Source organism: Entelurus aequoreus, linkage group LG03 (genome assembly GCF_033978785.1).
Source record: "Entelurus aequoreus isolate RoL-2023_Sb linkage group LG03, RoL_Eaeq_v1.1, whole genome shotgun sequence".
Classification (NCBI taxonomy): Eukaryota; Metazoa; Chordata; class Actinopteri; order Syngnathiformes; family Syngnathidae; genus Entelurus; species Entelurus aequoreus.
This window is the reverse complement of record NC_084733.1, coordinates 32,833,688-32,859,656: the sequence shown is the minus strand read 5'-3', so window position 1 is coordinate 32,859,656 and position 25,969 is coordinate 32,833,688. Positions and strand designations below refer to the sequence as shown.

The following is a 25,969-nucleotide window of genomic DNA, read 5'->3' as shown; positions in this document are numbered from 1 at the left end:
CTGAAAAACAACCCCACACTATAATTCCTCCTCCACCAAATTTCACACTCGGCACAATGCAGTCTGAAATGTACCGTTCTCCTGGCAACCTCCAAACCCAGACTGGTCCATCAGATTGCCAGATGGAAAAGTGTGATTCATCACTCCAGAGAATGTGTCTCCACTGCTCTAGAGTCCAGTGGCGACGTGCTTTACACCACTGCATCCGAAGCTTTGCATTGGACTTGGTGATGTATGGCTATGGAAACCCATTCCATGAAGCTCTCTGCGTACTGTACGTGGGCTAATTGGAAGGTCACATGAAGTTTGGAGCTCTGTAGCAACTGACTGTGCAGAAAGTAGGCGACCTCTTTTCACTATGCGCTTCAGCATCCGCTGACCCCTCTCCGTCAGTTTACGTGGCCTACCACCTGTTGGCTGAGTTGCTGTTGTTCCCAAACTCTTCCATTTTCTTACAATAAAGCCGACAGTTGACTTTGGAATATTTAGGAGCGAGGAAATGTCACGACTGGATTTGTTGCACAGGTGGCATCCTATGATAGTAACACGCTGGAAATCACTGAGCTACTGAGAGTGGCCCATTCTTTCACAAATGTTTGTAGAAACAGTCTCCATGACTAACTGCTTGATTTTATACACCTGTGGCCGGGCCAAGTGATTAGGACACCTGATTCTGTTAATTTGGATGGGTGGCCAAATACTTTTGGCAATATAGTGTATATATGAAAGACCTGATTTACCGTATTTTACGGGCTATAAAGCGCACCGATATTTAAGCCGCACCCACCGAATTTTAGAAGAAATAAATTATTTTGTACAAATCAGCTGCACCGGACTACAAACTGCAGATATATACCGCCACAAAAGATTTTGTAAATGTTTATTTAGATACCGTAACTGTTTCCAAACAGTGCCTGTCACACGGCAGTAAAATGGCTCATCAAACAAAACAAAGGTCATCGTCATGGACCAACTAGCTGCGGAAGCTAGCTTGAACACACTCCCCGGTGACGTTTTGGTGAATTTACCAAACTGAAACGATACAAAAAGGATGCAATTGTAATTTAATAAAACTAACACAGACACCTGTAAATGTGCTGCTTACATTACGATAGCACGTGCAAATATGCATGAAAACACTCCTAGAGACATCACACATGGGATGATTTAGTAAGTATGAATTGTTTTAGTTATATTGTAAAACTTACAAACATTGCTTGGTGTGATAAATGAAAATAATTTTCGAACAGAAACGCTATTGACGATTGTACTTCCAGTTCACGGCACAAAACTGGAAGTACATTTTTAACCCGCAGCATCTGCAGTGAGCCAACTCTTCGAAAAGAGGTCACCACAGCACAAACAATAACTCACCTTTTCAGTGTCACTGTCAATGTAATATGACTATTTGTTGAACACAAAACATTGTGGCCGTTAGTGAAGACAAATCTATAAATTTGCCACACCGTTTTAAAGCGTTCAAAGCGTTTGAAAAAGTATCAATCAATCAAAGTTTACTTATATAGCCCTTAATCACAAATGTCTCAAAGGGCTGCACAAGCCTCGACGACATCCTCGGCTCAGATCCCACATCTGGGCAAGAAAAAACTCAACCCAATGGGAACAATGAAAAACCATGGTATGTATACACCAGTATTTGTGTATAATTTTTATGTAATTAATTGATAAAATGCGTACATTAATTGCGCCTTGGAGCCACTGAGGGGTAAAAAAATGAGCGTAGCACCTGTCTGCTACCAGCAGAGGGGCTACTGATGCAGTTTTAACTAGCTCGCTGTCTGAAGAAAAGCATGACGCCAACCCCTGACACTAGCAGACCTCATAATTCCGCTCAAAATAACAATGGCAGGGAAATTCTTCCATTCCTTGATTTCTTCTAAAGCAGGGGTGTCCAAACCTTTTCCACCGAGGAGCCACTGAAGAATCAAAGAATGCAGGGGCCATTTTTTATATTTTTCCCTTTCATAACCAATATATAGATTTTTTTAGAAAGAAAAAAATATTTTGCATGCCAGATTTGCATTAGTTGCGTCTGCATTTCCACTCCCCCTCCCACATTTCTACTCTTTGCTTATTTTTATTCCTTTTTTTTTCTATTAAATTTTTTAACAATAGTATATTTAGAATGAATTTACCATGAATTGATTTACGTGGACCCCGACTTAAACAAGTTGAAAAACTTATTCGGGTGTTACCATTTAGTGGTCAATTGTACAGAATATCAAATCAAATCAACTTTATTTATAAAGCACATTTAAAATTTACCACAGGGGTAGCCAAAGTGCTGAAATCATATGTACTGAACTGTGCAATGTACTAATAAAAGTTTAAATCAATCAATCAATCAATCAAGAATGTGCGGTGGGCCATTAAAAAAAATTAGCTGCGAAGCAGAAATGGCCCCTCAGCCATATTTAAAAAGATTAATACAATTATTGATAATCATTTATATTTCATTGGTAACTGCAACGTAGGTGAAAAACTATCTTCAATTTTAACTACTTTTTAAAATAAAGTATAATCTTCCTACTCCTTTTCGGACATGACAACATAGAAATATGCGATGTACCATTATGTGACTGTATGCATGCTCAAAATCCATTAAAAAACCTAACCAAATACTGTACTTACATCTTTAAATAAAAGCTTGGTAATACTGTAACTTACCACTAGGTAGCGCAGTTGTTGCTACCCATTTCTAATAGTCTTGCATCAAACTTGCATTAAATTAAAAGCTAAAGAACTTGTTTTGTATTTAATAAGCTGATAAAAAGCACAAACAAACAATATTTTTTTATTTTTTCCAATTTTATAAGATACTTTTAAAATCAGCTGTAAGCAATTACTGTCAACATTATTGAGAAATTACAAATATTTCACTCTGTGTAGTGAGTATACTCAAAAATATGGAGTAAAATATTTTTGCTTTTTGAATTGAACTATACTTAAATACATTTACTTTTTAAAAATGTTTTAATACATTGATTGGCTTGCACATACCCCCAAAAAATGTAACACACAAAAAATTGGGCTTGCGCCGCTTAATACTTTTTGCGTATTGAAAAATGCATGGTGGGAAATTCCAAACATGTCTGGTGGATACATGGCGGTTGTCAATGTCAATGGCTCTGCAGAGGAAAATTTGTCATACTGTCATTTATGATTTTTAACTGACTCCATGGGCCAAGATAGAAACATGTCCTTTTGAAAAGCTTTTTTTTCTTCTGTATCATTTTATTGTATTATAACTAGGGGTGTCCCGATCCGATATCGGATGTCGGTCCAATATCAGTAATAAAAAACAAACGTAGGATGAGATCGGCTTGCATGTAAAATGTCCGATCAAAGCTTCGATACAAGCAGTCCTGCAGCGTGTTTACTTGTGCAAATCTGGACAGCTAGTTAACATCTAAAAGTCATCCATTAAACACACAAAGTTGGTCTTTTCTTGTATTTTAGTCAAGTCAATAGGCTATAGGCAGCTACACAACAGCTAAGCACACAAGCTTGACATACATTAAAAGTGACCTTCATTGAACAATATTGCAGTCCAAAAGTATCAGATAATCATAGTTGCATATTACTCATACAAAGTCTCCAAGGTAGAAGCGTATTAAAGTGTTAAGTAACAAACGTGTCTGCATTATTCAACTTACCGCGTTATGAGTTTGAAAACGTAATGAATTATTGTGACCATTCTACATGTCGCCAATTACCACTCCACTTCAACTTAAAGACAGCATAATTCCATTCTAGACAGTTAATTATAAATAGGTTAGTGTTTTGCATACCTAGCATTGTTCTTTGTTTCACTAATTCCACTTGTTCAAACCTTTTTCTCACATTCCACACTACAAAAGAATGAATGTATTTTGGTGCTGATATCCTATGGTCCAATTCTCACGGCTCCAATATCAGAAGTGGAAAAAATCAAACATTACAGTATGGTATGATCTAAAAAATATGTCATATTATTCGAAGGACTTTTATTTAGCTTTAGCTTTGGCTAAAGTTTCATAGTAAAATTAAGTTGTGGGTGTTGCAAACTTATTTACCTAAATTTGACCTTGTCCATTTGTGCGCTGCAGGTCTTCTCATTCCCGGGCGATCTGCAGTTACGCATGTCTTCCATGACGTCTGACGACTACACTCAGTTTGAGACGGTGCCGGGGTAAGTCGCTACCACGCTGCCTTTTCAGCTTGGACACCACGCTGCAGAATGACCTCCATTCTTTGCCTCTCTCAAGGGAAAGATGAGAACGTACACAAGCGTTTGTACGCTGATTGTTTTTCCAATAAGGCACAATTCTAATATTTTACTGTTGGATATGTGTGTTGTAGGAATAATTTTGAGTACACACTGGAAGCATCCAAATCGCTGCGTCAGAAGACAGGCGACGGGACCATGACGTATCTAAACAAGGGACAGTTTTACCCCATCATCCTGCGAGAGATTGACAACAAAGGCCTGCAGCAACCCATCACCAAAGTCAGGGTGAGAAGCAGCTCGGTTCACGTCATCTATTTGCTCATCTCAGGAAGTGAAATAGTTTTGAAGTGGAGGATGTACTTTATTACAGAGTGTAGTGATGGTCGTGTTTGGAGAGGAGAAGTGCAGAGATGATCAGTTAAAGCATTGGAAGTACTGGCACTCCAGACAGCACACTGCCAAACAAAGGTGTCTTGATATTGGTAGGTGGAACTTTGAATTGATTGTGTGTGCTTCAGTTAGACCACATGAAGAAGCATTAGGTGCATGTGCAAAATCTGTGCCAAATACTCTCCCGTCTGCCATCTACAGCAGACTACAAGGAGAGCTTCAACACCATCAGCAACATTGAAGAGATTTCCTACAACGCCATTTCCTTCACTTGGGACACAAACGAGGAGGCCAAAGTAAGACGACCAAATAAACACCCACGCTCCGTTAAAGTAATCTACAGCGGAAAATATGAGGAAAAATGCTGACAAATGTACAAAAGAATGACTAAAGTTGAAACAAAAATGGAAAAAAATTCGCTTTAAAAAAATACATGAAAAGAAGAAAAAAAAATATGAAAAAAGGATGACAAAAACAACAAAAATACATGTGGCAAATGACAACAATTTTTAATCGTAAAATTCCATATTGAAAAGGACACATTTATTGTATCTAACAAGAAATTTCACCATTAAAAGTATAGGTTTTTTTTTGTAAAGAGTGGGAAATCAAATCTAGAAGGCAAAACATTGAATACAAATAGATAGATGCCTGTGGGGGAACAAAATTGGTTTAGTTTTTTTTATTTCCAGGAACTTTACGAACATGAATGCGATGGACAACAAATATTTTGAAAGAGGAAGAAAACAACAAAAATTGCCACATGTATCAGAAATATAAAATGAGAAGTAAAACAAGGGGGAAAAAACAAGTAAGAAAAGTGGGGGAAAAAAAGCAAAAGGAATTTCAAAACAATAAAAATTATGCTAGGAAGATTTCTTTTTAAATTAGTAAAATAATTGTTTCACTTAAATTAAATTAAATAATCCACAACATAAAGGTAATTACATTAGAGAATAAAAAAGATGTGCCAAGAACGGCAAAGAAAAACAAAAATAAAAATAAATGAAGAAATCCATTTTTAAAAATGACTTTAAAAGAAACTAAGACAAGAAATGCCTTTTACATGCAGGAAAAGGGGCAAAAGAAGAAAAAACCTAACAAAATATACAAATCAAAAAAGAAAATGTAAAGAACAAAACTTTTTCTTTTTTGTTTGTCTTTTTTTTTTTAACCTGAAAATACTTGAAAATTTTAAAAGAAAATTATTAAATTATTAAATTATTCAAATGAATAAAACAATGCACAATACAGGGAAGCAGAATAAGCTGGGGGGGGGGGGGGAATCGGAAAAACTGAATTAATAAAATAATAAAAAGAGTGGGGGGGGGGGGGACACATACAAAATGAAAATTTGGACTTTAACATTATTATGATAATGTACAAGACATTGACACACTTTTGTTTGCCACTTCCACCAACATGTACCAGTTTCTTATAAATGACACCAGCAAGTGGCAACATAAAGTATATTGGGGAAACTCAGCAGCTGGGCTAAACTAGATAGTCCTTTTTTTCAGGGAATAATTAATCTTTTCACTTCTCCTTGCACTCACCCTGTTGTGGCCCTGAGTTTGGAGGACGATGAATGATATAATTGGGCTTTAAAAAAGCCTTGCAGCCTTTTACGAACAATGAGTGAAGTCAACTGCACAAACATACCACACACATGCGCACTCATACTCAAACAGACCAGGATGTGACATCTCACGACTCCAAGTGTGTGTCCATAGGATGTTCATCCTTTGTGTGTGTGTGTGTGTGTGTGTGTGTTTTTGTCAGCGCCTCTCCACTCGTTTGTTTGACGAGGACCATGCTTGCGTGTGTGTCATGTTTTGCCCTGCAGCATTAATGCATGAACAAAGGGCATTATGTAATGTTTACCTGACATTTAGCTATGTTTAAAATCTAAAAAAAAATACAACCGAATCTATGTTTTTAATAAAATTTTGTATAGTTCAATGTCTGTCTCCAAAATAAAATTTTATTATGCCATTACAAAGTAATCCCTGTTGACAATACAAGCGCGACAATGTTATAGTAGAGAGCAGACCTCCACCAAGGCTGAAAAACCTCTTTTGGATCGAGTTGTCCTTCTGTAAGAGCCACCTCTTGCATATATATATATATATATATATATATACACTTTAACCTTCATATTTATTAGAGACGTGAATCTTACAACAACCCACAATTCCATTCCGATGTTTGGGGTGATGATTCGATTCAAACTGATCCTCAAATATTTAATTAGGTATAAAAATGATCAAACATTTTCAAACAGGTTACAAAAGTTCCTCTAGGCTGCTGACGCATGACATATACGCGCAGCAAGTAGGCCAAACATGGAGATGACCTAAAACGTCATTTAAAAAATGGATTCTTATAAAAAAATTTAAATGAAATTATGAATTTATTTAGAATCTGTCAAAATCAAAATCACAATTCGGATCTGAATGTTTTTTTCTTTTTTGAGCACTCCAAGTATTCATGCACTATTCCTTTACAAACAAAGGGAAATGCAAGGTTTCCGTTTGAAAAAAATAAAAACAAAATATTAGTCTACTTTATTCATCTTTTTTTTTTTATTGAATCTGCGCCTAATCGGTGTCAACCATGTCGATAATCTAATTTAATCTGGTATTTTAATGAATACGGTAATTGTTTTTCTCCTTTCGTAGGATATACAATTGTAATGTACGAACTACATTTGACCAATAGAGGGAAGCACAGAACTAAATGAGAGACTCCTCCTTTCAACAGTGTGTGTGTGTGTGTGTATATATATATATATATATATATATATATATATTTATATATATATATATATATATATATATATATATATATATATATATATATATATATATATATATATATATATATATATATATATATATATATATATATATATCTCATAAAAACAACTAAATATGTCTTTTTACAGAGAAGTATAAATGTATTGATAGAAAAAGTTCATCACCTGATGATATGAGCAAAAAGTCCAGTTTGCCCACATTACAATCTTGGAATATGGGCAAAGGGACACTTCATTAAAAGAAAACAAATACACAGAGAAAGCTCATATATTGATAAAAAATATGATAAGATCATATTTTACTACTAGCGCGAGCATTTGACTAGTCTGCTCTCTGCATTTGTTACTATTATTGAATGTCATTATTGTTTATTTCTAAGAAAATATATAAATACATACATTTTATAAACTAAAATATTTTTGATATTCACTTCAATATTCTTTTTTTTTTTAATGTGAGGTTTATCTGTCCAAAGTTTGACTGGTAGTGTATTTAAATCACTTGATTTTTTTAACAATTCATCCCCCAAGCAATGTTTCTAATGGATCCCCTGGTTCCCCCCGTGCAGATCTTCATCTCGGTCAACTGTCTCAGCACAGACTTCTCCTCTCAGAAGGGCGTGAAGGGCCTGCCTCTCAACTTGCAGATTGACACGTACTCCTACAACAACCGCAGCAACAAGCCCATCCACCGAGCCTACTGCCAGATTAAGGTGTTCTGCGACAAGGGAGCCGAGAGGAAGATCCGCGACGAAGAGAGAAAGCAGTCCCGCCGAAAAGGCAAGGTGGTCGACATCAACCCTGGCCTCTCCTGTGAGTGGAGACCTGTCTAGAATATTTTATCACACTATCATGTTGTTGTTGTTGTAAAAATACTGGGTGTCTGACTTAACTCACAGTCGTCGATGTCAAAGGGCCGCTTCTGCAGAAACGCAACGACGTGACCATCTTCAAGATGATGACAGACATTGAGACCCAGCCTGTCCTCTTCATACCTGACATGCACTTCTCCACCTTCCAACGTCATGTGAGTTGCGACACACACACACACACACACACACACACACACACACACACACACACACACACACACACACACACACACACACACACACACACACACACACACACACACACACACACACACACACACACACACACACACACACACACACACAAACTCTCCCAGGTCATGATGACCTGCTCGCTCACAAGCGGGAACAGCCAGTTCTCTGTTGGTGCTCTGATAGAAGGCTCTAATTACTGATGGTTATCATTCACCAGTCTTTACTGTGTGCTGCACACCTCATCTGCTCACAGCAATGGAGGTAGATTTGTCAACAAATAGGGTCGAGGCGAAAGATGTCATCTAATGTCGTTACACGTGCGCGCGACACGTACGCCTGACTTGGCTTTTAATCAGTGTTGATGTGCAGTAGCTGGCAACCTGCAGGAGATGTGTTCAGTGTAGACTATGACCAGGTTGACCACGTCATGTCACATGGACTTGTGTGCATGTGTGTGCATAATTAAAGGTTTCCTGCAGATACAGTCAACACACCTGTCTGTGTTTCTAATACATTAATTTAAGTGTAAGGCTACCACATGTAAAAAATAAAACGTCTCATTCTTTAAATAGTTTGTAATACAGAAAGGTAAAACTATATGTATTAATCATGTTCCACAAAACATTGACTATTTGTTTTAAAATTAGTTTGAAATTTGAACAACAGGCGTCCGTAGGCAACACACACACACACACACACACACACACACACACACACACACACACACACACACACACACACACACACACACACACACACACACACACATTCATGTATTTGTTACCTTCTTGAGACCTCTGAAAAATGCCTACCTCTTTAGGACCACCCCTTATAGATATATAAATATTTGTATTTACAACATTAATAATATATTAATACTATGTAAATATAAAAAAGGTAAGCTTTTAGTTAATTTTTGAAATGTATTTTTGTTTGTTATTCGTTTTCAATCTTCATTATTTACTTCAAGTTATTACAGTATGTCTCTATATACATTTTTAATTTTTTTTATTAATTTTGGCCAAAGGGGATGCATTTCAATTTCTTACACACACTTGTTATTACATATGTTGGCCAGAGGGGGAGCACTTAAAATGTTTACACATACTTGTTATTTCATATGTTGACCAGAGAGGGAGCACTTTTAAAACCGACACACAGTTTTCAGCCCAGTCTCACTCAAAAGCAGACAAACATTACAGGGAGACAGAACAGGACCGCTGACGGGTCAGCCAACTTCCTGCGCCCCTTAAAAAGGTGGAAAACAGGTCAACATTGGTGGGGGCGAGGAATAAGTAAAAACATATTCAGTCTAAGGCTGGACTCCCGGGGAGGGTGTCCAGACTGAGACCAGGAACATTTTTTGCCATAGCACACACAAACAAGTTACAAAGAATACACAAGACTTGCAACAGTCAATTTGAAAAAAATCCCTCCTTTTTGGGACCACCCTAAATTAGATAGATTTCACCACCAGGGTTGCAAATGAGACATTCTCTATTAGATGCAATGGTACTCTGTATTGGGACCATGGTTTATAAATACAAGAACACACACACACACACACGGCAACCTTGATCCTATATGGTTGGATTGCTTTTCAGTTTATACCAAACTGTATTGATAATTTACCATGATTCCGACATGTATGTGCACTTTATGAGTATATTATTGTACATTCCTTTGTGTGCTTAGTTTTACTGTAACTTCATTGTGGAGACTTTCAATTACCAATCTCAAGTTGGAAGTTTTGCATCTCTAATTTAAAAGACCGTTTTCTGGCTAACCAAATTCCAGGGCAGAATAACACATGTAAATAAACCACGGGTGTACGAAGTGCGCCCTGTGTTGCATTGTAGTAATAAAATAAGCAGTGACAATTGCACAATACATCAAAACGATGTAACGTAACAAGACAAAGATATGTTGATACTAATAACACAGATTTGTCTTTAGATATATGTATACCTTTTTGTAAATCTTTTTTTTATTAATTTTTTTAAATACATGCGTCGAAGCCAATTATACAAACTATACAGTGACTTATTGGCCACGCCCCCCATCACCACAAATAGATGATCAATCTGTGGGAAACACTGCCTCTTCTACAGACACGAGGGAGGCCACATCCTCCTCCATTGGTTGTGTTGATGCCAAAATTGGGGTTTCTGTCGTTTTACCTCTTCCCCCTCCCTGAACGTAACGTCTACTTTGCAACATCGGGAGGTTATTTTTGGTGTTGCTGCTGAAATTGAACCTGCTTCCAACTGTGTGTGGCCTCGTGGCTATCACTTTCTGATAAACTCTGCAGTTCCCTGTGTTCCGTGTGCCTAAAATAGAACTTTATTAACAGCAGCATCTGCAATCAATAAAGGAAAAAAAAAGGCAACATTTATTCTTCCGTTCATGAATAAATCTATTAGTTTGGCCCCCCTCCAAGTTTAGCAGCTCCGTGGTTTGGACAAGGATCAGGTCACTAAAGTGGGTCAACCCTGTGAACTTGTCTGTCGCCTCTGAACTGACTGTTTTTGCTTTCTCCGAATCACAGCGACTACACTCACTTTCCCAGCATGCATCAGTCCTTTTTGATATTACAAACCCTGTTTCCATATGAGTTGGGAAATTGTGTTAGATGTAAATATAAACGGAATACAATGATTTGCAAATCCTTTTCAACCCATATTCAATTGAATGCACTACAAAGACAAGATATTTGATGCTCAAACTCATAAACTTCATTTTTTTTTTGCTAATAATCATTAACTTAGAATTTCATGGCTGCAACACGTGCCAGAGTAGTTGGGAAAGGGCATGTTCACCACTGTGTTACATGGCCTTTCCTTTTAACAACACTCAGTAAACGTTTGGGAACTGAGGAGACACATTTTTTAAACTTCTCAGGTGGAATTCTTTACCATTCTTGCTTGATGTACAGCTTAAGTTGTTCAACAGTCCGGGGGTCTCCGTTGTGGTATTTTAGGCTTCATAATGCGCCACACATTTTCAATGGGAGACTGGTCTGGACTACAGGCAGGCCAGTCTAGTACCCGCACTCTTTTAGTATGAAGCCACGTTGATGTAACACGTGGCTTGGCATTATCTTGCTGAAATAAGCAGGGGCGTCCATGGTAACGTTGCTAGGATGGCAACATATGTTGCTCCAAAACCTGTATGTACCTTTCAGCATTAATGGCGCCTTCACAGATGTGTAAGTTACCCATGTCTTGGGCACTAATACACCCCCATACCATCACAGATGATGGCTTTTCATCTTTGCGCCTATAACAATCCGGATGGTTCTTTTCCTCTTTGGTCCGGAGGACACGACGTCCACAGTTTCCAAAAACAATTTGAAATGTGGACTCGTCAGACCACAGAACACTTTTCCACTTTGTATCAGTCCATCTTAGACGAGCTCAGGCCCAGCGAAGCTGACAGTGTTTCTGGGTGTTGTTGATAAACGGTTTTCGTCTTGCATAGGAGAGTTTTAACTTGCACTTACAGATGTAGCGACCAACTGTAGTTACTGACAGTGGGTTTCTGAAGTGTTCCTGAGCCCATGTGGTGATATCCTTTACACACTGATGTCGCTTGTTGATGCAGTACAGACTGAGGGATCGAAGGTCACAGGCTTAGCTGCTTACGTGCAGTGATTTCTCCAGATTCTCTGGACTTTTTGATGATATTACGGACCGTAGATGGTGAAATCCCTAAATTCCTTGCAATAGCTGGTTGAGAAAGGTTTTTCTTAAACTGTTCAACAATTTGCTCACGCATTTGTTGACAAAGTGGTGACCCTCGCCCCATCCTTGTTTTTGAATGACTGAGCATTTCATGGAATCTACTTTTATACCCAATCATGGCACCCACCGGTTCCCAATTTGCCTGTTCACCTGTGGGATGTTCCAAATAAGTGTTTGATGAACATTCCTCAACTTTATCAGTATTTATTGCCACCTTTCCCAACTTCTTTGTCACGTGTTGCTGGCATCAAATTCTAAAGTTAATGATTATTTGCAAAAAAAAAAATGTTTATCAGTTTGAACATCAAATATGTTGTATTTGTTGCATATTCAACTGAATATGGATTGAAAATGATTTGCAAATCATTGTATTCCGTTTATATTGACATCTAACACAATTTCCCAACTCATATGGAAACGGGGTTTGTATTTTTGAACAAACTTAATTTATTTATCCAACACGTGTCATGCACAGGCAAGATGCAACACAAAAATCTGAGTCTGACTCTCTTTGCCCTTTTTTGTGTCTTGCAGCCTTTTGCGGCAGAAGATGGAGAAGAAAGGTGAGGTCGCTTTTACTAATCTGGTCACCTTCCTAGTAAAAAAAAAAGGCGCGAAGGGGGAACATGTTGCTTCTAGGAAATGTTTAAAAGGCTTTTGTGTTTGTTCTCGTGTGTCCTTTATTGCCTGTTGACTGGCTGCTAAGGGCTCCTAAGCGATGATTTATGTATTTGTGTGTTCGCCGCAGCTCCGGCATGAAGAGGTTACCCTTCAGCGATGACGAGTTTGGGTCGCCGCCCGGCAAGATGGCCCGAGCGGAGGAACCTAAGAAAGGTATGCAAATGTGTGTGCCGTGTAAGGAGGGAGGGATGAAGGAAGGGAGGGGGGGTCTTTCAGGAAGAAAAACGTGTGAAAGCCAGTGCGTGTGTATGTGAGCGTGTTCTAGTAGCCTCTTCTCAATTTCAGCAGTGTAAACAATCACACACGTGTCCCAGGCTGTCACTCAGTGGCTTCCAACTAAACACGGCTGCCCTTTACTCTAGATCCTTTAAAAAGTTCAATTAACTCAGGGGTGCCCAAACTCTTTCCAGTGAATTGAAGGCTACGAGGGCCACTTTGATACATTGTGTACATTGAAGGTACTAAAACCAATTAAAAGTATGCTAAACTATCTGAACAAAACATCTACGACTTAGCTTTGTGTTATAGGTACAAAGCAACTTAGTTGTGATGGGTGAATGATGCTTCAGTGAGTGGCTGACACTGCACTGATACGGTCGGTGTTTCCCTAGGGCGCTATCTGTTGGATTAAACAAAGTCACTATATTATCGTTTCACACATCACTGCAAATTAGTACAAAATGTATCTGGTTCTCTGACCCTCTTGAGATATTTAATTTATTCTTCTTCTTTTTCCTATTCTTTACTAATATAATTACTATTCCGCAACCTAAAACCTTCCTAAGGGCTTTAGCAAACTCGAAAACCTAACATATCTTGCAAGACATTTTTACACACGTGTTCATCTTGACAGGACACATGGTTCATCATATACCAATCATATATCAATCTATCAATCAATCAATCAAAGTTTTTTTTATATAAAGTTAAAGTACCACTGATAGTCACACACACACACTAAGTATGGTGAAATTATCTTCTGCATTTGACCCATCACCCTTGATTAGGGATGTCCAATAATATCGGACTGCCGATATTATCGGCCGATAAATGCTTTAAAATGTATTATCGGAAATTATCGGTATCGGTATCAAAATTATCGGTATCTGTTTCAAAAAGTAAAATGTATGACTTTTTAAAACGCCGCTGTGTACACGGACGTAGGGAGAAGTACAGAGCGCCAATAATCCTTAAAGGCACTTCCTTTGCGTGCCGGACCCAGTCACATACGATCTACGGCTTTTCACACACACAAGTGAATGCAATTCATACTTGGTCAACAGCCATACAGGTCACACTGAGGGTCGCCGTTTAAACAACTTTAACACTGTTACAAATATGCGCCACACTGTGAACACACACCAAACAAGGATGACAAACACATTTCGGGAGAACATCCACACCGTAACACAACATGAACCCAACAGAACAAATACCCAGAACTCCTTGCAGCACTAACTCTTCCGGGACGCTACAATATATACCCCCGCTACCCCCTACCAAACCTCAACCCCCCCTCCCCAACCCCGCCCACCTCAACCTCCTCAGGCTCTCTCAGGGAGAGCATGTCCCAAATTCCTAGCTGCTGTTTTGAGGCATGTTAAAAAAAAGAATGCACTTTGTGACTTCAATAATAAATATGGCAGTGCCATGTTGGCATTTTTTTCCATAACTTGAGTTGATTTATTTTGGAAAACCTTGTTACATTGTTTAATGCATCCAGCGGGGCATCACAACAAAATTAGGCATAATAATGTGTTAATTCCACGACTGTATATATATATATAGGTATCGGTTGATATCGGAATCGGTGCCAAATGCCAAAGAAAAAGCCAGACAAATAGCAAGGGGAAGAAATTCGACCCAAATACAGATTCAACTTCAACTAACTAGTGCAGGAGTGTAAAGATGTTAGAAAAAATCTGAAATTCTGGCAAAAATGTCATATAAATGATTTTTTTTTTTTTTAAATCACATTTTTACAGTCGAACCTCCAAAATTGCAATTTCCCCACAAAAATCGCACCTCTGAAGTTCAAACCATGACTCCAGTGTCATCATACAGGTCCTCCCTTTGGTGTGGTTAACTTCTTTTTACACTTGACCTGTTTGAACGTTAACATGCAAATATCACAGCTTTATCACAGTAAGGGTTTGACTCTGAATCAGAGTAATTCAACGTCCATCCTACGGGGGAAATTGTTTGAAAATTCAAACAATTCGGAGGTCAATCAGCATCCGGATTGTGTTTGTCCTCGTAAGGGGCGCTTATTAGGGGCAATGATAAATATTCAATTGGCAGCACTGCAATCAAAAAGTCCATTTAAACAAGAGCACTTGTGCTTACATCACTGATCCTAATCAAAGTTCCATAACAACATCAATGCTATTTAGCTTTCTATCCTCTCTAATGTTCTTATTATACCCCTACATGCTTCCACAGTAAAGTCAATGGTTTACAGATACTTTAACTTTTTAACCAAATAATCAATTAAAAGGAGTTGAGAGTTATTTTTAAACCTTAACATGAACCTTCTGTGTTTGACAAGCCTTGACAGCGGTTCAACCTGTCCGCCTGCCAGAGGTGGTTATGTTGTTGTCTAACAAAGCTGTCAATCATTTGTTCGAATGACGACAAACAAATTTTAAACAGCGACACTGTGGCTCCAGGCGATCATGAGTGAAACCAAACCATTTTTTCCCTCCAACGGCACAGCAATGACTCATGCAAGTGCAAACTAGCGGTAATTGTGCAGACGGACAAAATGCAACGTTTAGATGCCTAAAATATCCCTAGTTTCAACTTGGAAAAAAATACAAGAACAAGTATTTAGATTTATTGTCGGTCTACTTTCTTTGTGTTTGAAGTCGTGCGTGATGTTTACAGTGTGGCTCTAAGTCACTTTTGGGAAGTTTGCTTTAATGACCCTTTATAGTTCGTATAGTTCTAGTCAGTCCATACCTGCCGACATATAGGAAAGTATGGGAAAAGAAGAGAGGGTGACAGGTGTGGGTTAGTCACCACCAATAACAAACAAACTTAACACCCATTAACCTATACACCAGATTTGGAAACAATTGGATACATATGATAGGAATAACTTTTTTTTACATCAAACAATTACAGATCAGGAAAGCCCTCACCAAGACCTGTAATATGACATATGACTCCAACTGTTTTGTACAAACTTTTTGACCCAGTGAACTCTGACCTCCAATGGCTCACACAGAGGGTGAAATATGAGTTTGGAGACATTTGGTCATCTTTTCTTTCTTTTTAAAAAAAAAAAAAAAAAATCATTTTTTTACCATGAGATTTAGCACATTTTCTCACAAAAACACACTGTTTGAGTACGTCACCATATAATGACAATTTACAATATACGTACGGATTTTGAAAGCTCTCAATGAGGTCTTTAATATGAGATGTGACTATGTTTTTTTGGCAGATTTAATTTTTGACATTTTTACGGGTGTGTTGTAATGGACTGCCTGTACATGTGTGTCCTTCTTAGTGCTGCTGTACGTACGTAAGGAGACGGAGGAGGTTTTTGACGCTTTAATGCTGAAGAATCCCTCACTGAAAGGCCTGGTGGACGCTGTAAGTGAGAAAAAGCAAAACTATTTCATTTTTTTTGTCAGAGTGAGACCTCCCTGTGTGCAGCTATATTGCAGCTAAATCAGGATGCCCACCTGGTCTAGTAAGATGAAAAAATACGTTTTTCCTTTTGTTTTTTTTGTTCAGATTTCAGAGAAGTACGACTTGCCACTGGACAAAATTGGAAAAGTATACAAGAAATGCAAGAAAGGGTACGTATGAGTCATACCAGCAAACCTGACTTACTGGTACTTTTGATTGTCATATTTTTTCTGTCACGTAATCAGGTAATCAGGCATGCATGTTCATAAACATGACGACTGTAACTATCGCTTCTCACCACTTAACATTAGCTTTCTTAATTGTTTTTTAATAGACGTGATAGGCTCTTTATGAATGTCGTAAACTCTTGCTTAACTACCTTTTCTTTAGATGGCAAACTAGTTGAGGCTAGGTTTAAAAAAATATTATAATTATGAACATATTTTATAATATCCCTCTCAATGAGTTTGACTTATTTTCCTTCAGTGAACAGAAACTCAAGTGCTGGAGGGCCACTTTTGGTTTTTTAAAAGGAACCATTGAAAAACTAACCAAACATTTCCCTGTTAATCATTTAATTAATTAGTGGTGTCCCGATTTTCAACTTTTTCACTTTCCTAACCATAACTATATTGAAGCCCTGAGTACTGACCGATACCGATATTAATCCGATGCGATATCAGCATGAATCATACATACTTTTTTGTTTTGTAGTGTGTAATTTAAGAAAAGGCTTGTTCAAGGGAAATTCCTCAGTATGAAAAACACTGACCTATTTTTTATTAATTATCTGGAAAGGACTGTTTACAAGTTGAAGAGGAGTGATAATTGTTTTTTTGGCCACACCGAAAGGCCACAATTATTCATTAAGTTAAGTTAATGACACAGTAAGTCGAATGATGCAGACATGTTGTTGCTGCATACTTACTATAGTAATACTATCATTCTTTGATACTTCTTTATATTGACTAATGTTGTGTTTTAGACTGCAATATTGTTCAGTTGGGAACACATATTACGTATCTGTAGCTTGTGTGCTATTGCGCGCTTAGCTGTTGTTTAGCTGCTATTTCCTACTAGCCCAGGGGTGGGCAATTAATTTTTACCGGGGACCGCATGAGCAACCCGAGCACTACTGGAGCGCCACATCGACAATATTTCAATTAAATTTTGCTCAATATTATTTTTGATATATACCGTAAGATAAATAATAATAATAATAATAATAATAATAACAATTAATAATAATAATAATACTTTCATTTAACCTAACTTAACTTTATACCAAAAGCACTGCTTTGGAAATCATTTGTACCCCTTTCAGAGATCACATTTAGTTCCCATTAAACATCCTCATGTTGCACAATGAAATGTAAGCATAGCATCCTAAGTGTGCATTCCTGTAACTTTCTCTAGTAACAGCATTCCATGATTAATATAAATTAATTAACATTAATAATAAATGACAGTAAAATAAGCACACGTATGACTGAGGAGTCATAGTGTAACTTTGTGTGGTGTTTGAGTTGTCCGACTTTTTGTGTGGCCATAAACGCACCAGTGGTTTAGTGGTATGTGTGTTGGTGACAGATGACAAGTTGGTTTTGGCCTGGTTTGTATGGCAGAAAATAACTAGTTTTTCGAGATAGAAGTGTTTTACTCATGTTTTTGGTGTGGTTATGGCCGAATATAAACAGTTTTGCTCAATAAAGTGATCGATATAATTCCTGGCCTCTAAGCATCTCGATAGACGTTACAATAATTGAACGGTGTTGACGAACACCGTTAGGGCCGCTTGTTGTCACTGTCACTCAAAGTTGCATTGCAAAATTACACAGAATAAATGTGTTTATTTTGTTTAGAATTCAGATGAGTTTGATTTGGTGCGCGGCATATATTTGCTGTGCGCAGAGGACGCTTGAGCAGTGCGCAATTGCGCAGGCGCGCACCTTAGAGGGAACGTTGCTTGGCAGTCCATGTCTTGTTGAAAACACGCCATTCGTCATCAACTTTTCTCTTTTTAGCGTCTCGGGTGTAAACCGTGCATCACTTGTCGCTGTGCACCTTCACTCACAGGTTACACACGGACATACGCACATAAATAACACTTTTCAAAATAAAAGCAGCACAGTTGTATTGCGCGCACGACATAGATGTTTTTTCAACTTTATTTTGTAATTTGTGATTGCAGCTGTTCACATTCACTCACAATCACGCACGCGCATACGTCCACACGAAAGTAATACAAATAACGCTTTTCAAAACAAAAGCAGCACCACTGTATTGCACACTTGACATAGATACTTTTTAAAATGTATTTTGTAATTTATGATTGGCCTCACGCGGGCCGGACAGGGTCGCACAAAGGGCCGGATGTGGCCCGCGGGCCGCAGAATGCCCAGGTCTGTACTAGCCTGTGGCCTACTATGTTTACGTTTTTGTAAATTTCCTCACTAAAATACAAGAAAAGATCAACTTTGTGTGCTTATTGGAGGACATTTAGATTTATAAGTAAAAATGCTGCAGGACTGCTTGTATCGGAGCGCTTATATCGGATATTTTAGATACAAGCCAGTACAATAGTATACTGTACTTTGTTTTTTGCTGATATCAAATCGATCTCAATATTGGCTCAGGACATTTTTAAAATCAATCAGGTTGCACCCCAAGTCACAGTTATGCCGACAGAGGTGACTATCTTGTCATTTTGTACGCATTGATAGATTCTGGAGTGGTTGCAAGTAAAAGGCTGACTTAATTTACGTAGGATTTCGTTCGATGAGAATTTTGGCCAAATGTTTGTTACGGTTTTCGTAAAAAAGAAAAAGAGTTGCGCTCAACAAACTACACTGTGTCACGACTTGGTCCATGACGAGGTTTGCTCTCCCGTGGTGCAAATGAATTGGACCATACGTGGCGTGAAGGTGAGGACATGTTTAATCTTTTAACTCAAACAAAAGGTACAAACAAAAGGCGCTCACAGAGGAGGTAACAAACTTGGCTATGACAAAACAAAAAGCGCGCACAAAGGCGGAAGTAGAAAACTAGACTATGAAACAAAAGACATGCACGTGGGCACAAAACTATGAACAATAAACAAAACTTACTTGGCATGAGATGAAACAAGAACTAACGTGACAAGGAACTGTGGACATGGCATGATTGTGTGATGTCGCCAGGACGAACAACAGAAACAGAAAAGCCTATATAGTGACATGATAAGTGAAAACAGGTGCGTGACTAACTGTGAACAGGTGCGTGACATGACAATGTGAAAACGTGAGACAGGTGGGTGTGAGTCCAAACGTGGAACAGGTGAAACTAATGAGTAACCATGGAAACAAAACCAGGAAGTGAAACCAGGAACTAAAAAGTGTCCAAAAACCAAGCAAAACAAAAACAAGATCAACACAGACATGACAGAGCCCCCCCCTTACGGACAGATCCCAGATGTCCAAAAAACAAAACACAAAACAGGATCAAGAGTCATGGGAGGGCGGGAGGGGGACATGGCGGTGGGTCGCCAGGCCAAGTGGCCCCGAATCCACCGAGGCAGGATCAGGTGGCGGCGACGCGTAGACCGCCGCTGTACCTGACGAGGTGGGCGACCCGGGAATGGCCATATCCATGGCCGATGAGGAGGTGGGCGCACTTGGCGTGGTGGACGACCAGGCAGTGGCCACCTTCGTGGCAGACGAGGAGGCAGGCGTGTCGTCATCATGGCAGGCGGCGAAGCTTGGCGTGGCGCGTCAGGCGGCGAAGCTTGGCGTGGCGGGTCTTTGTCTTGGCATGGGTGGTCTTGGCCTTGGCGGTCTTGGTCTTGGCAGCGTGGGTCATGGTCTTGGTCTCGGCATGGTTGGTCTTGGTCTTGGACTTGGCGTGGTTGGTCTTGGTCTTGGACTTGGCGTGGTTGGTCTTGGCGTGGTTGGTCTTGGCGTGGTTGGTCTTGGTGTGGCGGTGCTTGGACTTGGTCTTGGTCTTGGTCACTTGGCGGGTCTTGGTCTTGGTCACTTGGCGGTTCTTGGTCTTGGTCACTTGGCGGGTCTTGGTCTTGGCTATGGTCTTGGCGTGGGGCAGCCACGGGCGGCACTTGGCGGCGTGGGGCAGCCACGGGCGGCACTTGGCGGCGTGGGGCAGCTGCGACTGGCGGCACTGGGCGTGGGGCAGCTGCGACTGGCGGCACTGGGCGTGGTGAAGCTGCGACTGGCGGCACTTGGCGTCGTGAAGCTGCGACTGGTGGCACTTGGCGTCGTGAAGCTGCGACTGGCGGCGCTTGGCGTCGTGAAGCTGCGACTGGCGGCGCTTGGCGTCGTGAAGCTGCGACTGGCGGCGCTTGGCGTCGTGAAGCTGCGACTGGCGGCGCTTGGCGTCGTGAAGCTGCGACTGGCGGCGCTTGGCGTCGTGAAGCTGCGACTGGCGGCGCTTGGCGTCGTGAAGCTGCGACTGGCGGCGCTTGGCGTCGTGAAGCTGCGACTGGCGGCGCTTGGCGTCGTGAAGCTGCGACTGGCGGCGCTTGGCGTCGTGAAGCTGCGACTGGCGGCGCTTGGCGTCGTGAAGCTGCGACTGGCGGCGCTTGGCGTGGAGCAGGTACTGGCGGCGCTTGGCGTGGAGCAGGTACTGGTGGCGCTTGGCGTGGAGCAGGTACTGGCGGCGCTTGGCGTGGAGCAGGTACTGGCGGCGCTTGGCGTGGAGCAGGTACTGGTGGCGCTTGGCGTGGAGCAGGTACTGGTGGCGCTTGGCGTGGAGCAGGTACTGGTGGCGCTTGGCGTGGAGCTGGGCGTGGAGCAGGTGGATCTTGGCATGGTCGAAAAACTGGTGGTGGGGGTCGTGCTGGAGGCTGTGGCTTGGCGTGACGAAAGACTGGTGGTGGGGGTCGTGCTGGTGGCTGTGGCTTGGCAGGTCGAAAGACAGGTGGTGGTGGTCGTGCTGGAGGCTGTGGCTTGGCGTGATGATGCTGAGCCACCCCACCTGAACAATTCCCAGCCCTAGCCCCCCCCTCAAGGAGCGGATACCAGACGCGCGCCCTGCAGTCTGGAATCGTTTCTTTGGGTGGGTGGAGGGTGGTCAGGAGGGGGGCAGAATCCTCCCCTCCAAACTGTCCAAAAAGTCTTTCTTTCCCCCCCACCTGGGCTTTTGTGGGTGAAAAAAAAATTTGTGACTTGGGCGTGGCATGAGTCCTGGGGGGCGGGGCATGGAATTTGGGTGGCTTGGATTGAACCGGTAAAGAATTTGGGAAAAAAATCTCCAGGTCTGTGGAGTGCTCCTTGAGCTGCCAGGCTGGCTGACTTCCATTTCCGCCCGGAGGGGGAGGAGCCCGCAGGAGCGCAGCGTGCTGTCCGCTCACCTTCCCTGACGTCCTCGGTCTGGAGCGCCGCTTCCGGGACAGGGATGACGTGCCAACGTCCCCGGGCCAAAGGGAGCTGATCGGCACCAGTTTGCCGGTCGGACCCCACATGAGATCCCTGCGCTCCATGGGGGAATGGCGGAGTGTCTCGGCTTCCATGGCGCGCAGGACCTCCCACGTTCCTTTGTCCAATCTTGCGGGAGAGCTCTTATGCTGGCGACATCTGTCACGACTTGGTCCATGACGAGGTTTGCTCTCCCGTGGTGCAAATGAATTGGACCATACGTGGCGTGAAGGTGAGGACATGTTTAATCTTTTAACTCAAACAAAAGGTACAAACAAAAGGCGCTCACAGAGGAGGTAACAAACTTGGCTATGACAAAACAAAAAGCGCGCACAAAGGCGGAAGTAGAAAACTAGACTATGAAACAAAAGACATGCACGTGGGCACAAAACTATGAACAATAAACAAAACTTACTTGGCATGAGATGAAACAAGAACTAACGTGACAAGGAACTGTGGACATGGCATGAATGTGTGATGTCGCCAGGACGAACAACAGAAACAGAAAAGCCTATATAGTGACATGATAAGTGAAAACAGGTGCGTGACTAACTGTGAACAGGTGCGTGACATGACAATGTGAAAACGTGAGACAGGTGTGTGTGAGTCCAAACGTGGAACAGGTGAAACTAATGAGTAACCATGGAAACAAAACAAAACCAGGAAGTGAAATCAGGAACTAAAAAGTGTCCAAAAACCAAGCAAAACAAAAACAAGATCAACACAGACATGACACACTGTTTGCCCCATACATCATTCAGTGGACTCGAGGGCCCAAACAAAGAATCCCACACATTTCAAAGACTCCAAAATAATCCACAATAAGGCCAAAGAAAGTTGTGAGTACCAGCACTTTGACAAAGAAGGCGAGAAAAGCTATTGTATTCAAGGAAGAACTCCTAGCAAAGTATGCGAACAAGAGTCTTCAATTTCTGCACGTAAAAGTATATTTATTCTCTATAAAGAGTGTTTTGCATTAATGTCTTGGGGTACCTGCAACAGATTAATTGGGTTTGCATTATTTCTCATGGGAAAAATTGTTCCAAAAACGGTCAGATGAAGACTGAATCGTACGAAAAACAGACTACTAACAAACACTATAAAAAAAACAATAACGTGACATGATGAGTGTTGGGCGACTGCGTTTTGTCAAGAAATGATACTTTCTATATTAAGAAATGAGGCTATATTAAGCAATATTTATCGACTGTTAAACAATATTGCTATAAAAATACACATTTTTAGAAAGAAATGCAATTTTTTATAGCAAATTATAATATTTTTGATAAAACAATAAATATTGTACACAAAGATTAAGAATTGTTTTTCGAGGACATATACACTGTAATTATATACAGGAGAGTGAAACTTACTATTTTATTTTGTCTAAGAAAAACTGGGCTAAAATACCTTCTTTTATAGATTTAAGTGACGTTATGTATGTTTCTATATTAAGAAATATTTTAAACATTATCAAGGATTATCCTTATATTATTCTTGTTCCACTTCCACCATGCAGAAATAACAGTTTAAAAAAGCATTAAAGGCCTACTGAAATGAGATTTTCTTATTTAAACGGGAATAGCAGATCCATTCTGTCATACTTGATCATTTCGTGATATTGCCATATTTTTGCTGAAAGGATTTAGTAGAGAACATCGACGATAAAGTTTGCAACTTTTGGTCGCTGATAAAGCCTTGCCTGTACCGGAAGTAGCGTGACGTCACAGGTTGTGGAGCTCCTCACATCTGCACATTGTTTACAATGATGGCCACCAGCAGCGAGAGCGATTCGGACCGAGAAAGCGACGATTACCCCATTAATTTGAGCGAGGATGAAAGATTCGTGGATGAGGAAAGTGAGAGTGAAGGATTAGAGGGCAGTGGAAGCGATTCGGATAGGGAAGATGCTGTGAGAGGCGGGTGGGACCTGATATTCAGCTGGGAATGACTAAAACAGTAAATAAACACAAGACATACACTACCGTTCAAAAGTTTGGGGTCACCCAAACAATTTTGTGGAATAGCCTTCATTTCTAAGAACAAGAATAGACTGTCGCGTTTCAGATGAAAGTTCTCTTTTTCTGGCCATTTTGAGCGTTTAATTGACCCCACAAATGTGATGCTCCAGAAACTCAATCTGCTCAAAGGAAGGTCAGTTTTGTAGCTTCTGTAACGAGCTAAACTGTTTTCAGATGTGTGAACATGATTGCACAAGGGTTTTCTAATCATCAATTAGCCTTCTGAGCCAATGAGCAAACACATTGTACCATTAGAACACTGGAGTGATAGTTGCTGGAAATGGGCCTCTATACACCTATGTAGATATTGCACCAAAAACCAGACATTTGCAGCTAGAATAGTCATTTACCACATTAGCAATGTATAGAGTGTATTTCTTTAAAGTTAAGACTAGTTTAAAGTTATCTTCATTGAAAAATAAGGACATTTTAATGTGACCCCAAAGTTTTGAACGGTAGTGTATATATATACTCTATTAGCCACAACACAACCAGGCTTATATTTAATACGCCACAAATTAATCCCACATAACAAACACCTCCCCCCTCCCGTCCATATAACCCGCCAATACAAATCAAACACCCGCACAACACACTCAATCCCACAGTCCAAAGTACCGTTCACCTCCCCAAAGTTCATACAGCACATATATTTCCCCAACGTTACGTACGTGACATGCACATAGCGGCACGCACGTATGGGCAAGCGATCAAATGTTTGGACGCCGCAGCTGCGTACTCATGGTAGCGCGTATCCAACTCAAAGTTCTCCTGGTAAGTGTCTCTGTTGTCCCATCTCCACAAGCATGCGTATCCAACTCAAAGTCCTCATGGTAAGAGTCTATGTTGTCCCAGTTCTCCACAGGCCAATGGTAAAGCTTGACTGTCATCGTTCGGGAATGTAAACAATGAAACACCGGCTACGACGTAGCCGCTACGTGTCTGTGTTGCTGCAGCCGGCCGCTAATACACCGCTTCCCACCTACAGCTTTCTTCTTTGCTATCGCCATTGTTCATTAAACAAATTGCAAAAGATTCACCAACACAGATGTCCAGAATACAGTGGAATTTTGCGATGAAAACAGACGACTTAATAGTTGGCCACAATGGTGTCCCAAAATGTCCACTACAATCCGTGACGTCACGCGCAAACGTCATCATACCGAGACGTTTTCAGCAGGATATTTCGCGGGAAATTTAAAATTGCACTTTAGTAATCTAACCCGGCCGTATTGGCATGTGTTGCAATGTTAAGATTTCATCATTGATATATAAACTATCAGACTGCGTGGTCGGTAGTAGTGGGTTTCAGTAGGCCTTTAATGGCCGTATGGGGCTCACGGTCCCTACTTTTCTGGCCTCAGACATACTGTACTATGCGTAGTGTACATGATGTCATGTTTGGCTCATCATGTGATGATGACTGTCTGTCTGTCTGACAGGATCCTGGTGCACATGGATGACAACATCATCAAGCACTACTCCAATGAAGACACTTTCCAAATCTCCATGGAGGAGCTGGGTGGCATGTACAAGCTCACCCTCAGTGAAATCTGATTGGACGACATGAAACGACAAGGAGAATGTGGAGGATAAATGGTTTACACTATCCAGTGATGACGGACTCTTGTATGATGTTGTGATATTACATAAAAAAATTGTATTTAAAAAAAAAAAAAAAAAAAAAAAGAAGCCATATAGCTCTTAAGGTGCCACATTGTTGATAAGTATGTGTTGTTTTCCTCCTGATGATACTTTAATTAATGGGTTTTATGTGCAAAGCTCCTGTGTGCTTCTGCTGCTATACCTCATTGTTTGCAGCAGCAGTTATGAGTAGAAACACCTCTTTTAATCATAGCACTGTTATGTTGAAGAGCTAGTAGAGCTCACAATATGAGCAAAACGGGGACGAGGAAGCCCCTGAATGTTAAAACAACATGGCAGTATTTAGCGTGTAAAATGACCAATTAG

General features: G+C 40.5%; 1 protein-coding gene across 4 annotated transcripts in view; it reads left to right on the top strand.

The window, feature by feature from the left end:
* The window catches only part of grhl1 (grainyhead-like transcription factor 1), a 73,252-nt gene extending 47,562 nt beyond the window's left edge, over positions 1 to 25,690 (top strand). For 2 of the 4 annotated variants that reach the window (XM_062041645.1, XM_062041644.1), the window contains 11 exons: positions 4,110 to 4,192; positions 4,363 to 4,516; positions 4,602 to 4,713; positions 4,823 to 4,917; positions 8,009 to 8,252; positions 8,339 to 8,466; positions 12,784 to 12,812; positions 12,998 to 13,083; positions 16,445 to 16,530; positions 16,675 to 16,739; positions 25,441 to 25,690. In XM_062041645.1, the coding sequence (XP_061897629.1) occupies positions 4,110 to 4,192; positions 4,363 to 4,516; positions 4,602 to 4,713; positions 4,823 to 4,917; positions 8,009 to 8,252; positions 8,339 to 8,466; positions 12,784 to 12,812; positions 12,998 to 13,083; positions 16,445 to 16,530; positions 16,675 to 16,739; positions 25,441 to 25,555 (1,197 nt within the window). In that variant the 3' untranslated portion in view covers positions 25,556 to 25,690. The remainder of the gene's footprint in view (positions 1 to 4,109; positions 4,193 to 4,362; positions 4,517 to 4,601; positions 4,714 to 4,822; positions 4,918 to 8,008; positions 8,253 to 8,338; positions 8,467 to 12,783; positions 12,813 to 12,997; positions 13,084 to 16,444; positions 16,531 to 16,674; positions 16,740 to 25,440) is intronic. The other 2 variants (XM_062041648.1, XM_062041646.1) reach the window with 2 other exon arrangements.
* The last annotated feature ends 279 nt before the right edge of the window (positions 25,691 to 25,969 follow it).